Raw genomic sequence first — 17,201 nt, forward strand, 5'->3', positions numbered from 1 at the left:
AAATTTGTCTTGGTTATTCTTATTTTCTTATCTTTTACAGAAAGGAATAATTTCAATGCCGGCACCTGAGTAAAAACGAAGTAATATAGATGACAAGCCTTTGAGTTAAACAAAAAATATTCACACGCACTTAGAAAACCAGACTTTTTCAGTGCACAAAAAGTACGAGCTCCCGCTCTCTGTATAAAAGCAGCAACGTGCTGGGTCTTTATCCACAATTCAGGTTTACCCTAATTTCCTTTCAAAGTTTAAGCAAACCAAAGAGAGCAAAAGATTTTCGAAATTCTAATGGCTTCTCAGCTTCTTTTGTTGGCGTTCCTTGCCGTATCTTCTTCCATTGCTTCGGCATCTGACCCGAGTTCTCTTCAGGATTTCTGCGTCGCCGATAAAGCCTCAGGTAGGCACCTAAGCTAAATCATAATTATATTCGTACATGTATGTACATAATATCAGTCAGCTAGTTAGTATGGGAATTATATTTGTTTCTAATGTATTCTTTTCCACCATGATTTCAGTACTGGTGAATGGTTTTGCGTGCCAAGGACTCCAAACTTGTCGATGCCAACGACTTCTTCTTCAGCGGACTTCACCTAGCAGGCAACATCCAACCCAGTTGGCTCACGGGTGACCCCCGTTAACGCAGTCCAAATCCAGGACTTAATACTCTTGGTATCTCCATGGTGCGTATCGATTATGCCCCATGGGGTATTAACCCTCCACACACGCATCCTCGCGCTACAGAAATCTTGACAGTCCTGGACGGGAGCCTCCAAGTGGGTATTATCACTGCCAACCCGGAAAACCGTCATATCAGCAAGGTGCTTCAGAAGGGTGATGTGTTTGTGTTCCCAGTAGGACTTGTTCATTACCAACACAATGTTGGAAATAGTAATGCAGTAGTCCTTGCTGCTCTCAGCAGCCAAAACCCTGGTGCCATTACCGTTGCAAATACAATTTTGGATCAAAGCCTGATATCCCTGCTGATGTTCTTGCAAAGTCTTTCCCAGTGGACAGCAATGTAGTCTTCGATTTGCAGGCAAAGTTTTAGAGTCCCATTTGGAATCTCCGATTCAATCGAAAGGGATCCGACTTACAGTTCAAGTGATTCATGGTGGTGTAATATTTGTTCTTTTTAAGAACAAAGGACTCTAATTGTGTTTGATTCTGATACTTCAAGAGGATAATTTATTTCTTCTCGTATAGAAACGCAATCAAAGTTGGTCTATTTTGCTTTATTTGTTTGCTTAGTAGCGAGGGAGGCCTTTCCTCCAAGAGCTTTGCAATCTACAAGACTATATATGCATGAAAACCGTTTAATTCTTTAAGCAGTTGAAAGTGGCCGCCTACTATATAGCTAGTTTCCGAACCAGAAATGTCTGTCAAATGCTAGACAGATTTGCTTTCTGCGAACTTCACCATCATAACTCCACACATCTATATTATCCTTCTTTTGTGCCTTAGTTCAAGGAATCTGCCCTACTCTTTCGATATATTCATGTTTTAATCAACAATGGTTGAGCTTGTTTATAAGAAGGGTTAGCTAGGCAACACAATTTCGATCAATTAGAGATCATCAGGGCTCTTGGATCGGGGGCTTTTCAGCTAATATGAGAGTAGGAGAAGTCCATGAAGTTGAGCTTTGGATAAGGCTGTTAGGAGGATACTTGAGAATCTGAACTTTTAGTTTCACTCTCCAAATGTGTTGTGACTGATTTGTTTCCCTTGGCTTCTTTTTTACATGGCTGTAATCACTTAATTTTCTCGATCTGATCAATGTGATTTAAGTCATATTTATCTGAAAAAGAAACATGTTGGCTGATGGTTTGGCAAAGATAAATTTTTCTTTGAATCTGGGTTGTATTATGTTGTATTATGTAGGGGGTTGATGTATTTCTTTGTTTAGCGATTCTATTTGGGCTTTATGCTGCCTCTGCAACAAAAACAAAACAAAAAAATCGTTAAAAAGTCTATAATTAAAAATTGAAAATATCATTCTGGGCCTCAGGTGCATGCCACACAAGCACAATGGATGGAAAGTAAACAGAGCTAAACTTGAGGATTATTGCTCCACATTTTGTCAAATTTAGGTATCAAATTTAATGAATTTTTAGTTTAGCGACCACTGTTTTAATTAAGCCATAATTCAGGGATTATTTTTGTAATTTTCTTGTTGGTATTCCTTTTCACTTATAAGTGAGAGGTATGAGGTTCGATTATCGTCAAAGACAAATTTGAACCACATTATTGCTAGCCTATTGTGAGACTAAGTTCACCCCCTTTCTTTTAGTATAGATAATATCGTTTGTTAAAAAAAAAAAAAAAATACTAACTAGCTTGAATCCAACATATCATAAAAAAAATGTAGGTATCAGATAGCATATTTAATATAGAAGTTAAACATTTTTTTTAAGTTTCTTGCCTCTATGCAAATTACTTCATATTGAATATATACGCGTCCCCTATTCCACACTTTATCTTAGTTTGTTTAAGTCAAAGCAAGCAACAACCAGCTTTTAGACCAAAATTTGCCTGAAAACAAAAGAAACCTCCAATATCAATTGTCCACAATATTCTACTTAATGCTTCCTGCTGCATACAGAATATAATATTTGTATTAATCATGCTTATTGAATAAGATTTTCTGAATGTATGAAATCTGTACTATGTTAATCGGAGAAAGAGAAGAGAAAAGGATGCCAATAAGATTTTAAAATTTATTCTAGAAAGCCAATTCAAATTTGTGAGCAATACATTTCTTCATCAAATTTGCACTTCCTGTTACATTGTTGTTGTGTACTTGGAACACCGTCGCATGATGGTATAGTTCTACTTGTAACACCTATATTCATTTTAACTATTAATATAGCTTAGAAATAGAATATCAACCATTTCGTTCATCTCTATTATAATACGTGAAAAGGTACACCTCGCGCCAAGTGTAATAGGGACATCAAAACTTCTTGACGTAGAGAGAAGGGAAATGTTCCTCAATGCCAGCAGGCCCAGCACCAGTGCCGGAACCCGAAAAAATAACGTTATCAGATAAATGATGACATATACATGCACAAGCACCAGCTTCCTATGAAAAATTTGTACTATGGGGTTACAAATTAAGACTAGACTTTTTCAGTTCATAGGAAACCATACATGTATGCAGAGGTACTTCGCTCTATAAAAGCAGAGACATAGATAGAGTTTCAATCCACAATCCTCGCTCTTACGAAGTTTAAGCAAAAGTTGGTCAATTTCTCTCTGCTTACTGTCTTGATCAAATGGCCACTCAGTTCCTATTTTTCGCATTCCTTGCCGTAACTTTTTCCGTTGCTTTGGCATCAGACCCGAGTTCTCTTCAGGATTTCTGCGTGGCAGATGCAACGAGCTCAGGTAGCTAAAATCGTCTTTTTGTATATTTTCCATGGTAAATATGTCCCAAAAATAAATATATCCACCATAGATATCAACTGGTAATTATGCATGCTGCTAATGTTTATGTACTTTTCCTCATCATGGTTTCAGTACTGGTTAATGGTCGTGTTTGCAAGGACCCTAAACTGGTTGAAGCCAACGAATTCTTTTTCAGTGGGCTTCACCTAGCAGGCAACACATCAAACGCAGTTGGTTCACGTGTGACTCCCATTGGTGTAGCCCAGATTGGAGGACTTAATGCCCTTGGCATCACCGCTGCGCGTATTGATTTTGCCCCATGGGGTCTTAACCCTCCACATACACACCCTAGAGCTACTGAGATTTTGACAGTCCTGGAAGGTAGCCTCAAAGTTGGTTTTGTCACGTCGAACACTGAAAACCGCCTCATCACCAAGGTACTTCAGAAGGGTGATGTTTTTGTGTTCCCAGTCGGTCACGTGCATTTCCAGCAGAATGTTGGAAATGGTAATGCAGTTGCCCTTGTAGCTCTCAGCAGCCAAAATCCAGGTGTCATTACCATTGCAAATGCAGTATTTGGATCAAATCCTGATATCCCTGCTGATATTCTTGCAAAGGCTTTCCAAGTGGATACGAACGCGATCTATAGCCTTCAGTCCAAGTTTTAGAATAAATTCCAATTTGGAACCTCTGATTAAATCAAAAGGGATTTAGCTCATTTGAAGTGTCTTTAGAAAATTATTGCAGTTTGTTTTTCATCGCAGTCATGTTGGTCTACTGTTTTGTTTGATTCAAAAGATTTAATTTGTTTATGCTCATTTGAAGTGTTGTTGAAACCTGATATCCCTGTTGGAAATGTGATCAAGTTGTTATTTTTTTTATTCTATTGCTCCAAGAAATAATAAAAGCGGATGTTTGCTACCAACTTCAAATAAAACACGAGTGCTTTGAGTTTGGAAAACTGTTTCTATTTGTTTTGGCCAAAAATGAAAAGGCTTTCATTTCCTTTTAAGCATGCAAAATGCACTTCATTTAGAGGCGCAGAAGCCAAACAAAGGAGAATAACTGCTATGAGGAATATCGGCGTCCTTCAATCCCCAAATATCCACGTCAGTCAACAAGCTAGGCTCTTCTCGACGTGCCTCATACTATCGCCTAACTGTCATGGAGTGCGATTTTGGGCCAATTGGAACCGGTGGTATCAATCCTGCTAGTACCTATCATGCAGAGCCAAGCAACACAGTAACCACTGAAAAGTATGTTCCTCCAAGGATTGGTTCTGAATTCATTCATGCGAACGTCAAGCGACTCAAACGTCATTTTAATCAAATGGTTGCAGACTTGTAGTAAACCTACTCCGCCTGGCTCGGCCTAACATGACCATTAAAGGAAATGACACCCCAACTTTTTAGATTTCATTATTTTTGAAAACTACAAATTATTTTCAAATTGAATACCAAATAACCCTAAGCAATTGAAAGTGCTTGGTTGCCACTAGCTAGTCTCCGAAGCAGCAGTGTTTATCAAAATGATGACAGATTTGTTTGGTATCCTTCTTTTGTGAATATATATAGTTGAAGGAACATGCATACTCTTTTCGATATTCATGCTTTTAGCAGAGGTTGAGGTCGTTTATAAAGAATGGTTACCTAGGCAACAAATGGACATACACAATTTACATCAATATATGGAAAGCTTCTCCTTTATTTTTCAAACTATATATAGGAAGTACATATATATAAACCTGTACATCACATTGAGTTTTCCACATATATAACATGGTCCTCATTCTTTGGAGGTTCAAGTCTCTACCCACAGAGTTGAATAAGAAAGCATGAGCCCAAAATAAATGGCAGAAGCCTGGAAGTTATCAATTGCATAAACTGACTAACCACACTTACAACATAGGCAATATCCAGACGAGTGTGAGACAGATAAATTAGCCTCCTCACTAGTCTTTGATATCTACCTCTGTTAATCGGTTCCTGATCTGGATAAATTTCCAGATAATGTTTCTCTACGATATAAGTGTCCACATGCTTACATCCCAACATGCTTGTTTCCTTTAATAAATCCAGAACATGTTTACGTTGAGACAAGAAAATACCTCTAGATGACCGAGCTACTTCTACACCAAGAAAATATTTCAAATCTCCCAAATTCTTCATCTCGAACTCGGCGCCAAGATTTTGATCTAGCTTCATCATCTCTTTTGAATCGTCACCTATTATTATCATGTCATCCACATAAATAATTAAGGCTATCACTCTACCATTTCCCCATTTCACAAATAATGTATGATCCGAGTGACTTTGATAATACCTAATCCTCCTCATAACTTGAGTAAATCTACCAAACCATGCACGAGGTGATTGCTTAAGTCCGTAGAGCGACTTTTGCAACCTACATACTCTGGTTTTCCCTCTGGCATTGTACCCTGGAGGAAAATCCATATATACCTCTTCTTCTAAATGCCCATGAAGAAAAGCGTTTTTCACATCAAACTGCTTCAGTGGCCAATTCAAATTTACAGCTAAAGAAATTAGAACTCGTACTGCATTCATCTTCGCTACTGGAGACAAAGTCTCCTGATAATCAATACCATAAGTTTGAGCATAACCCTTTGCTACTAACCTCGCTGTATACCTGTCAACAGATCCGTCTGCCTTGTATTTGATCGTAAAAACTCGTCTACACCTAACCGGTTTCTTTCCTTCAGGTAGCTTTGTTACCTCCCATGTATCATTCTTATGTAGTGCCATCATTTCCTCATCCATTGCAACATCCCATTTAGGATCCTTCAAGACCTCCTTAACTCGGGTTAGTGCTTGGATTGCTTCCACATTATTTACCCAGTCTTGACGTTCTAGTGCAAGGTTTGAGCATGACACATAATTAGCTATTGGATACTTCACTTTTCCTTGAGGATAAAACTTGTTAGGAGGAACACCACAATTTTGCCTTGGCGGTAACTTATATGTACTCATAATATTATCTGGATTAGTTACATGAACATTGGTAGTACTTACTTCAGGGATATTCAAAGAAGACACATTGGGTGGCACTATTGAGCTTGGGAGAGAGGGGGTGTGGGTTCGGTAGTTAATGGTTGCTGGAGCGGTGTAATTGGTTCGATAGCTCTCTGCCGACACTTTGCATCACACTAGGCGATTTGTTGCCGAGAAGACCCAGCTGATTTGGTGCTCGACAGCTCCATGATACTCCAATTCTCAACAGTGTCTTGCTGAAAGCCAATGTCTCCATTCTCGGCAGTGTCTTGCCGAGAGCTTTCACAACTTCCTTTTTCAACAAATGCTCCCTTGAGTTACATATTTCCAACCATTTGTCTCTATTCTCAGCAGTGTCTTGTTGAGAGCTTTCACAGCTTTCTTTTTCAACAAATGCTCCCCCCGAGTTACATATTTCCAACCACCCAAGATCACCACTAGAATTCTCCCCATGGTGACAGGAAGGTGATGGAATTGAAGCATAAAAGAACTCAGATTTAGAAAAAGTAACATCCATGGTCATATACATATGGCGAGTTTCAGGGTAGTAACACTTATACCCTTTCTGTTGAAGAGCAAATCCCAGAAAAGCACATCGATGAGCATATAGATATAACTTACTACGAAGAATCTTATGAATATGAACATAGGCTACACACCCAAATACACGAGGAGTAAGAGTATTGGTTGATACTACGGGAACAAATTTTGTCAACACTTGGAGAGGTGTACGAAAGTCCACAAACCGGGATGGCATACGGTTAATCACATACACGACATAGGTGATATCTTCAGGCCAGAACCGTTTAGGTACATACGCACCAATGAGCAAGGCATGGACAGTTTCCAGGATATGACGGTTCTTTCTCTTAGCAACCTCATTTTGTTGTGGGGTATGAGGACAAATAGTTTCATGTAGAATTCCTTGATCCCGAAGTAAGCCAGATAACTCGGAACCAATATACTCACCTCCATTATCAGAGAGGAGAACCTTAATAATAGAGGAATATTGTGTTACAACCATTTGAGAGAAGGACTGAAACACCATACTAACATCACTTTTATTCTCCATCACATAAATCCAAGTCATACGAGTGCAATCATCAATGAAGGTAACTAACCATTTAATTCCAGACAAAGTACTAACAAGAGAGGGACCATAAACATTAGAGTGCACAAGATCAAAAAGAAATAATCTTTCATTCATACTAGGAGAAAACGAAGCGCGATGACTCTTCGTGAGAATACACACTTCACAATGTAAGTCTTATTCTTTTATTTCATGAAATAAACTAGGCAACATACGCCTTAAATAACCAAAAGAAGCATGTCCTAACCGACGATGCAATAACCAAACTTCTTGCAAATTATTGGCACGGGATGCTCAAACTGCATTAGCTCTGCTAGGAACGATGTCATCCACATAATATAACCCCTATCTCTTAGTGCCACGCCCAATTATCTCCTTGGCCTGAATATCCTGAAGCAAACAAAACATCGGATGCATAAGTACAACACAATCTAATTGCTCATTAACTTGAGGAATAGATAACAAATTATGAGACAACGAGGGAACAAGCAGGCAGTGATGAAAGGGAAGGGTCAGCATAAGGTTCACAGTGTCGGCCCCCAAAATCGGTGCTGTTGTTCGGTTAGTGGTTGCAATACACTTCCTTGAACTTGTTGTCAACCTAGTAAATAAATTCTTATCAAAAGTCATATGATTGGTTGTACCCGAGTCTAGAATCTAACCTGTATAATGTTCCATGTTAGAGGCTAAAAGAACACGCCCCATACTACCTGGAGTGGCCGGGGTTTCACTAAGAGTGGTCCTAGTTAACAAGCTTTGACTCGGATCACTAGAGGGGGCATTGTAGGTACAGTATCTTTGGTGGCAGTGGCAATGGATGCACGACTTCCACTTGCTCCATTAGCGGCTCGTTCTTTGGCACGTAACTTTTTCTTCAATTCAGGGAACCATTCCGGTACTCTATGTTTCTGAAAACATGTATATTCTGTATGACGGGTATGCCCACAAAAAGTGCACTTCAAATCATCTTTGTTTTCCAGAGTGAATGGCCGAGAATTGGCCAATGGTGATGGATTAAAGGGCCGGCTACCCGAAGGTGGCCGTGACACCATAGCCACAGGAGGAGCTCCTCCTTGGTTCCCAATGCCACTGCTTCCCATCATAGTTGCGTGGCATTGTGCGTCCTGCCTAACAATGGAGAACACCTCCTCTACAGATGGTAAAGGTTAAGTTCTCAAAATATTACTATGCATTTTGTCAAAAATATCATCAAGCCCTACTAGGAAGGCATACACACGATCCAATTGAATCTCTTCTCCAAGTGTCTTCAAGTCAATAACACACTCCATCTTGATTGGTCTTCTTTGATCCAACTTTTGCCAGACATCTTTGAGATCGGCAAGTATACACCGATAGGTCTTCCTCCTTGGCGAAGTCGAAATGACTTCACCTTCAACTCATAAATTTGAGAAATATCAGACCCATCATAATACGTTCGAGCAACTTCTTCCCAGACTTCTTTAACGGTACAAAGATGAATGAAAAATCCCATGATGGTAGGATCCATGGAATTAATCAGCCACCCTTTCACAATTGCATTCTTAGTCTCCCAAGCTTCATACTCGGCACTATCCTCTTTAGGCTCCTTGATGCTCCCTGTCACGAATCCTTTCTTACCACACCCAACGATATGCATCTCCAATACTTTGGACCAAAGAAGATAATTTGATCCATTGAGTTTTACAGTATTCAGTACATATGAAGCATCACTTTGAATTACAACTGGACTCAAAATTGAGTTGTTGGCCAAGCCATGCGACCCACCCTCCAATTTGAGCCCCATTCCTTCCTAACCGCTTGCCATGAAACACACACACAATACCCTACTGACCACGGCAGGTACTTACCCTTACAGCTCTCGGTTATTGATGCAAAGAACACAGCAGAAAAACTCAAGGCTGCAGCCTTGAACGCAGCAGCAGCAGGTACGGTAGAAAAAATTATTTTAGGGTTACGATTAGGCTCTGATGCCAAATAGAATTTTACGGCTTAATTTTTCATGTATTCCATATTCTGAATATATATACATAATACAATCCTTGTTCTCCAAGGAAACAATAAGGGACATAATATCTTTCCTAAAACATGACTCTAATAATTACAAAATATTTACATTCCTTTTCTCCTAAATATTAACTTATTCCAATATATTTTTGTATGCAAATAACATGTCCCCATCTACTCCAACTTTATCTTAATTTGTTCATCAAGTCAAAGCAAGAGAACCAACTTTTAAACCAAACTTTGCTCGAAAACGAAAAAAAACCACCAATATATGAATCGTCCATAATAATCTGTTTAGTGCTTCCAGCTGCATATAGAATAATAAAATATTAACCATACTGATAAAATAAGATTGGCTGAGCAGAATACATGTAAATAATATTTTGAAATCTATATTATTTTTGTTAGAGAACGAGCAGAGAAATAGCTGCTAATTAGTACATTTTTTTTTTTTTTTTCCCACGAAGCCAATTCAAAGTCAAGAAACAGGAAACATTCCTCAATGCGAGCAGGCCCAGCATCAATGCCGGCACCTGCAAATAAAGTTGTCAGATAAGTGCCATGACACACAAGCAGCAGGCTTCTGTGTATAATATAAAAATAAAAAATTCGTACTACGCGTTTTCAAATTTAAGACCAAATATTTTCATGAGTTCATAGTAAACAATACATGCGGAGAGATCCTTCTCTCTATAAAAGCAAAGACATAGATAGGGTTTCAATCCACAGCTCAAATTTATCCTCGCTCTTACAAAGTTAAGCAAAGTTGGTCAGTCTCTCTTCGCTTACTGCCTTGCTCAAATGGCCTCTCAGTTTCTATTTTTTGCATTCCTTGCGGTAACTTCTTCCATTGCTTTGGCATCGGATCCGAGTTCTCTTCAGGATTTCTGCGTTGCAGACGCAATGAGTTCAGGTAGCTAAAATCGTTTTTTCGTATATTTTCCATTGTACATGTGTCCCAAAAATAAATAAATGCATCATAGGTATCAATTGGTAATTATGGATATGTTGCTAATGTTAATGTACTTTTTCTCATCATGGTTTCAGTACTGGTTAATGGTCGTGTTTGCAAGGACCCTAAGCTTGTTGAAGCCAACGATTTCTTTTTCAGTGGGCTTCACCTAGCAGGCAACACATCAAACGCAGTTGGTTCACGTGTGACTCCCGTTGGTGTAGCCCAAATTGGAGGACTTAATGCCCTTGGCATCTCTGCTGCGCGTATTGATTTTGCCCCATGGGGTCTTAACCCTCCACATACACACCCTAGAGCTAGTGAAATTTTGACAGTCCTGGAAGGGAGCCTCAAAGTTGGTTTTGTCACCTCCAACCCTGAAAACCGCCTCATCACCAAGGTACTTCAGAAGGGTGATGTTTTTGTGTTCCCAGTAGGTCTTGTGCATTTCCAGCAGAATGTTGGAAATTGTAATGCAGTTGCCCTTGTAGCTCTCAGCAGCCAAAATCCAGGTGTCATTACCATTGCAAATGCAGTATTTGGATCAAATCCTGATATCCCTGCTGATATTCTTGCAAAGGCTTTCCAAGTGGATACGAACGCGATCTACAGTCTTCAGTCCAAGTTTTAGAATAGATTCCAATTTGGAACCTCTGATTAAATCAAACGGGATTCATAGCTCATTTGAAGTGTGGCTTTAGAAAAATGTCACAATTTGTTTTTCATGGCAGTCATGTTGGTCTAATGGTTTGTTTGATTCAAAAGATTTAAATTGAAATGTGATCAAGTTGTTATTTTGTTTCATAATTGTATTGTAAAATTGGAAGTTCCATATGTTGAAATTAATTTCAGGTAAAACATGAGTGCTTTAAATTTGGAAACTTTTTCTATCCGCGTCCTTTCTATATTTCATCATCACCAGTGATTTACAACATAAAAACTTTCCAGTTAAGAATCAGCCTATTTACATGCATCTCGCCGCAAGCCAGTGCATATATGTTTGGTTAAAATGCTGTCAGCAGAAATTTATGTTGCAGAACACAAAATCCCACATCGGAATATTGAAAAAACTAATATAATAAATAGTTCCACTCCTAATGATACACAGGCCTTTTAAGTATAGACATGATCTGGTTCTTTGTGTATAATTTTCAGAGAGTGCAGAAAGGCTTTCCAATATTTAGATTTTCTTCGAACAAATAGAAACCTCCAATCTATGTTTTCAATATACTAATCAAGTAACAAGACCTTAATGAACTATTAATCGTTCTTTTAAATTTGCTTTGCTTGTCTATATGATATATATGAAAAGAGTAATGATGGGTATGTAGATCAAATTTATAAACCAAATAATGTGTCATCAATAAAAAATAGGCACGTTAATTAACATTTAAGTAATAATCCAATCATTAACTTCCATGTTATTTGGTTTACAAAATTTAGTCTTCCTAACATTATCCATATCAAAATTGCATGCATAGTCCAATTAACAACCATTACATGTTTGTGGAACAATTAATAACTAATAAATATAAAACATGAATTACATAAATCTATGCATTATAAGAGGGAGAGAGGGAGGGGGGGGGGGGGGGTGGGGGTGGTTCATATTCAGGAGATAACCATTTCAAGTTTTGGATGCCGGCACCTAAAAAAAAAGTGAGGTAAGCAATGACAAGTTTTAGTGATCACAAATTGTCACACACGTTACAAAAACAAATTGCTAGACATGTACTGACCAATTTGAACTGCCAATTCTGGAAGAATAAACTTCATAAATAGTTTAGATTCACAATCTGGCATGAGAACATTTATGTAAATAAATAAATAACTGGTACTTGTCAGTTATCAACTTAATATTAATAATTAATATATTGTACATGCTTCTAATGTAATGTTCTCATTATGATTTCAGTACTAGTAATGGTCTTGTTTGCAAAGACCCACGCTTGTTGAAGCAAATGACTTCTTCAGTGGACTTCATCTAGCAGGCAACACATCAAACTCAGTTGGCGCACGCGTAACCCCAGTTAAACGTAGCCCAAATCGCATGACTTCACACTCTTGTCATCTCGATTGCTTGTATTGATTATGCACCATGCGGCATTAATCCTCAACATACACATCCTAGAGCAAGTGAAGTCTTGATAGTCCTTGAAGTGAGCCTCCAAGTTGGTTTGTCACTTCAAATCCCGTGAGCCGTCTCATCACTAAGGTTCGTCATGCCGGCGAGGTGTTTGTTTCCAGCGCAGTGTTGGAAATGGTAATGCAGCTCTCAGCAGCAAAAATCCAGGTGTTAGTACCATTGTAAATTTGGTGTTTGGATCAAATCCTGACATCCCTGGTTATGTTCTTGCAAAGGCGCTCTTCCGTTATCTTGAATCAACTATAACGTTATGAGGTATGACCAGATAAATTATTTGGTTTAATTTGTTTGACCTGTTACATGATAATTTATTCCTGCCCAATTAGCATTGTACTCCAAGTTGTCTGTTGTTTTGTTTGATTATCTTCCTTGCATTGTGTGGCGTGGTCCAGTTTTTAACATTTTACTGCTTTTTTAGGCCTTTCCTCTATTGTGTTCTGATTTTTTCAGCCTTTCACCCTCTTCCATTGTTCAGTTCAATACTTAACATCAAGTCCCCAATAACACTATGCTGCCTCGATCCATCAAGATTCAACTATGCATTGCTTCGATTTGTCATTCTTCAAAAAAAAAAAAACAATAATAATCTAAACTACCTATTAACAAAATTTTCTTTGTTAATCAAAAGAAGGTAAAAAGATAATTTGGTCTTATATCACAACATAAAATCATGGGTAATAATGTAATTCCATATAAACCAAATTTTGCTATTTTTTTCTTTCCTCACCAACATATCATTATAACATATCTCTAATTATAGTCACTTAGTACTATAGTCTAATGATATTTATTTTCATTTATAAATAAGAGGTCTTAAAACAAAAATACAGCTCCACACACAAAATGTGTCGGCTTAGGCTAGTAATAATAATAAGAACAACAACAACATAAGCCATCCTAAAAATCAAACTAAATGACCTATGGTCACATCGAACCACATGACTGAAGCATGAAACCGATATAGCCAAAAACTTTACCACGTGAGGAAATATGTAGAATTCTCACACAATAAATAAAAACAACACATTAGTACTGTCTATGTGGACTGATTAGACCATTGCTAGTTGGTTCATCAAGGTGGGCCAAAGCAAAACCAAAATGTGATTTCTAAGTGCGCATGGGGAAAAAGCTATAACTCTGTCTCTTATATATAAACACACTTTGGTCAATGGTAGGCCAAAGATATAGGGCCGACCCCTCAGCTCTCAATATATGCATGTCTGCATGCTAGAACTGCGTAGCACGCGCCTAGTCAATAACCATTAACAAAAAGAGAAAGAAAAAGAAGGGACAAAGACTACTTATAAATATAGTTGTGCTCTTGTTCAAAGAAAATCAGCAAACTACGTTTCCCACAACTTTAAATCTGCTTCTTGTTCTTCTCCTAGCTAGAGCAGCATATACATTGAAATTACCAAATGGCCACTGATATTTCCTTCTTTGGATTTGTATTATCTTTATATTTGTCAGTCGCCATTGCATCGGATCATAGTCCACTTCAAGATTTCTGTGTTGCGGACCCGAAAAGTCAAGGTACTAGCTATATTTTTTGTCTGTTTTTGCTTCTTTTCTTGTGTATATATACTTAACCAAAAGACTGAAATTGGTTGGAATTATGTTTTATTTATGATGTAATTAGGATCCCAACCCTCTCCCTAGGATTTGCTTGAAATCTGGACCAAAGAAAATTTATTTAACAAATTAACTTGCGAAGTTAAATGTGGCAGTGGTGGTCAATGGTCTAGCTTGCAAGGACCCTAAGACAGTTGAAGACAATGATTTTTCATTTGGTGGACTTCATTTAGAAGGCAACACATCTAACCCAATTGGGTCAAGTGTGACACCAGTAACCGTGTTTCAACTACCAGGTCTCAACACTCTTGGCATTTCACTTGTCCGAATCGACTATGCACCATCAGGTGTCAACCCTCCACACACTCATCCTCGCGCCTCCGAAGTTTTAACACTCTTGGAAGGCAGCCTTGAAGTCGGGTTTGTGACATCCAGCCCCGAGAACCGTCACATCACTAAGGTGTTGCAGAAGGGTGATGTGTTTGTTTTTCCAATTGGACTTGTGCACTATCAGAGAAATGTAGGTTCTGGTAATGCTGTGGCTATTGCAGCTCTCAGCAGCCAAAATCCTGGTGTGGTGATAATTGCCAGTTCTGTTTTTGGGTCCACGCCTAGTATTGGCAATGACATTCTTGTGAAGGCATTCCATGTTGATAAAGGTATTGTCAACTACCTCCATTCGATATTCTAAATATGTAACTCGTTGAAAAAGAAAGAAACTCTAAATATATGTGACAGTAGATTATCCCCCCACTATCCAATTATGTTGCATTGTGACCATTAGGAGAGAAATATGTAATTAAGATCTCTTAATTATAAGAAACCCATTCCAACATCCAAGATGGTGGCTTTACCTTGGTGAATTAATCATTAGGTGCATTTACCTTGTATAATACTTTTTTTTTACAATACGATATTCTACTATAAACTACTTTAATTTAAAAGGAGGGAGAATTCGAATTGGGTTGTAAGGAAATAGGCATATTACCTTGACCAACTGGTCTAACTCATAGCTCACATATGCCTTGTATGTTTATGGTACAACGCCTTGAAATTCCTTTATGTTACAAGGTTTGAAATTATTGGACTAAATTAAGAGCTTCTAGGAAAGCCCATGCTAAATGGAATTTCATTTAATTGAGATCTTCTAGGTCTTCAAAATAGTAAGGACCTTTTCTTTTTTTTTCTTTAAATTACTAATTAAGATGGTTTTTTGTTTTTTTCTTTTAAGAAAACCTCGATGGTATGAGGAAAATTTTATTGATATCGAAGAAAGAGTACACCTATAATCCAGAGGGGGAGGGGGGACATAAACCAAACTCCTTATAATACAATGAAAAAGGATATAAAAAAAAATACACAAAAAGAAGGGGTGACATAAACCTTGCCCATCTAGAAACAAAAACAACAAAGATACATGGAAAAGTGGGGGACATGAAACCTAACCCCTATAAAGTCGAACCTAAAGGTCTAAACCTGTAAACAGAACAAACAATATCACAAGGTTAAGAAAAAAACCAAGAAAGTAAGACAAACCTATATGACGAGATGCAAATTAATTTGAGAAGCAGAAGTCAAGAAAGCCTACATAGTCTGAAAACCAAGCAGCACAAACCGTCGTCAGAGGGGAATCAAGCCATACCAAAATTGGAGAAGATAAGCCCATGTTAGGAATATTGTCCGCAACCACATTTCCTTCGTGATAAGAGGCGTAGAAAGCCATCTCCCAAATGCGATCCAAACAAATAGACCACTGCGTACAAAGAGGTTAAGGAGTACCAAAATTAGTAAATTAGATAGCAAAAATAACACTAGAAAAGTCACTTTTCAGCCAAAGACAATGCCAACCCCACTGATATGCAAACTTTACACCAATAATAACTACTAGTAATTCTGCAAAAAAAGAGTTGCGATGACCAATCCCTTGGCAGAAACCACCAAGAAACTGATCATGACAATCCCCGAAAACTCCTTCACAAGCAGTAGGTTTAGGATTTCCTAGACAAACCATTTGTATTAAGTTTAATCCAAGGGAACCAAGGAGAATACCAAAGAACATGAAGAATAGTCGGTGTCTTTCGAGGGATAGGTTGAATCCTAGAGAAGAAATGATACGAGTGTCAAAACCCTGAGAGTAACCAAGAATAAACTTCGCACTAGGAATGATCCCATAATTGATAGACATGTAGAGATGATGAAAATAGATTGGGCGATCCTAAAAAATAAACTTATTTCAAGCTTTCCAATAGCCAAAATAGTATAAAGACCCACAAAAATTCAAAGATTGTGCCACTGTTGGGAAAAAGGCTTACGTATGTAGGCATCCCAAAAAACAGCCAATGAATATGAAAATGACAAAGAGGTACCAAATTGACAAGCTAACTACCTCTAAAGCTACCTAGATATCTAGCACTCGAAGAAAAGATGAAAAGTAGATTCCTCAGAACTATGAAATAAACAACAAATGGATGCAAGAAAAATACCACGTCGTTGTAATGCACCTTCAGTAGGAAGTTTGTCATGAAAAATCTACCAAGCCAAAATAGATAGTTGAGGTGAAATAAAATGCCGACAAATAACCTTAGCACAAGCACAATTGCGATGCTTTGTCTGAATAAGATGATAACCAGAAGAAAAGGAAAATTTCCTAGAAGACAAAGGCTCCCAAATCAGTTTGTCATCCTCTACATTTAAAGGCAAAGGTAAACGAAGAATCAATTAGACCACATAAGAGAATAAATCTACAAAATAATCTAGTAAAGACTACCTTTGAGCTTCAATAGCATTTGAAACCCAAGAACTGTACGTGAAATGACCAAAGATAATGAAGAGCTAATAATCAAGCCATCCAACCATTTGTCGAACCAAAAAGAGACTGACTTCCAATCACTAGTAATCCTATGACTATTATTATTCAGATTAGGCAAAACATGCTTTCAACCATGCCACACAGAAGACTGTAAATAGATATCTTGTTTTTTGTAAGGCGCAAGAGAAAAAGGCTGACGAGTGAAAGAACTCCACAAAGAAGAAGATTGTAAAGCA

General features: G+C 38.0%; 3 protein-coding genes and 2 pseudogenes across 5 annotated transcripts; all 5 read left to right on the plus strand.

The window, feature by feature from the left end:
- The first annotated feature begins 31 nt into the window (after positions 1–31).
- LOC103952355 lies at positions 32–1,110 on the plus strand (annotated as a pseudogene).
- Positions 1,111–3,152: 2,042 nt separating this feature from the next.
- Positions 3,153–4,078, plus strand: LOC125467843 (putative germin-like protein 2-1). Of its 3 annotated transcripts, XM_048582848.1 has the most exons (3): positions 3,161–3,387; positions 3,517–3,765; positions 3,856–4,078. In XM_048582848.1, exons 1-3 carry the CDS (start codon positions 3,273–3,275, stop codon positions 4,050–4,052), a joined length of 561 nt encoding a protein of 186 aa, XP_048438805.1. In that variant the 5' UTR covers positions 3,161–3,272; the 3' UTR covers positions 4,053–4,078. The 3 variants fall into 3 exon arrangements, with proteins under 3 accessions (XP_048438803.1, XP_048438804.1, XP_048438805.1); XM_048582846.1 differs by having other exon boundaries at positions 3,153–3,387; positions 3,517–4,078; XM_048582847.1 differs by having other exon boundaries at positions 3,154–3,384; positions 3,517–4,078.
- A 6,115-nt stretch (positions 4,079–10,193) lies between these two features.
- Positions 10,194–11,268, plus strand: LOC125476490 (putative germin-like protein 2-1). The gene is made up of 2 exons (XM_048582685.1): positions 10,194–10,399; positions 10,534–11,268. Exons 1-2 carry the CDS (start codon positions 10,288–10,290, stop codon positions 11,067–11,069), a joined length of 648 nt encoding a protein of 215 aa, XP_048438642.1. The 5' UTR covers positions 10,194–10,287; the 3' UTR covers positions 11,070–11,268.
- Positions 11,269–12,239: 971 nt separating this feature from the next.
- On the plus strand, positions 12,240–13,006 carry LOC103952434 (annotated as a pseudogene).
- A 905-nt stretch (positions 13,007–13,911) lies between these two features.
- On the plus strand, positions 13,912–14,991 carry LOC103952359 (putative germin-like protein 2-1). Its single transcript, XM_009363928.3, has 2 exons — positions 13,912–14,117; positions 14,312–14,991. Exons 1-2 carry the CDS (start codon positions 14,003–14,005, stop codon positions 14,845–14,847), a joined length of 651 nt encoding a protein of 216 aa, XP_009362203.1. The 5' UTR covers positions 13,912–14,002; the 3' UTR covers positions 14,848–14,991.
- The last annotated feature ends 2,210 nt before the right edge of the window (positions 14,992–17,201 follow it).

Source organism: the organism of the source record quoted next, unplaced genomic scaffold (genome assembly GCF_019419815.1).
Source record: "Pyrus x bretschneideri cultivar Hongxiangsu unplaced genomic scaffold, Pyrus_bretschneideri_v1 Contig19, whole genome shotgun sequence".
NCBI classification, from domain to species: Eukaryota; Viridiplantae; Streptophyta; class Magnoliopsida; order Rosales; family Rosaceae; genus Pyrus; species Pyrus x bretschneideri.

What these genes read in the sequence shown, in the direction of transcription:
- LOC125467843 (XM_048582846.1), top strand. Translation starts at nt 3,273, where the DNA reads ATGGCCACTCAGTTCCTATTTTTCGCATTCCTTGCCGTAACTTTTTCC. An exon ending in AGATGCAACGAGCTCAGGTA is followed by an intron (nt 3,388 to 3,516) that starts GCTAAAATCGTC and finishes TCATGGTTTCAG; the next exon opens with TACTGGTTAATGGTCGTGTT.
- LOC103952359 (XM_009363928.3), top strand. Translation starts at nt 14,003, where the DNA reads ATGGCCACTGATATTTCCTTCTTTGGATTTGTATTATCTTTATATTTG. An exon ending in TGCGGACCCGAAAAGTCAAG is followed by an intron (nt 14,118 to 14,311) that starts GTACTAGCTATA and finishes TAAATGTGGCAG; the next exon opens with TGGTGGTCAATGGTCTAGCT.
- LOC125476490 (XM_048582685.1), top strand. Translation starts at nt 10,288, where the DNA reads ATGGCCTCTCAGTTTCTATTTTTTGCATTCCTTGCGGTAACTTCTTCC. An exon ending in TGCAGACGCAATGAGTTCAG is followed by an intron (nt 10,400 to 10,533) that starts GTAGCTAAAATC and finishes TCATGGTTTCAG; the next exon opens with TACTGGTTAATGGTCGTGTT.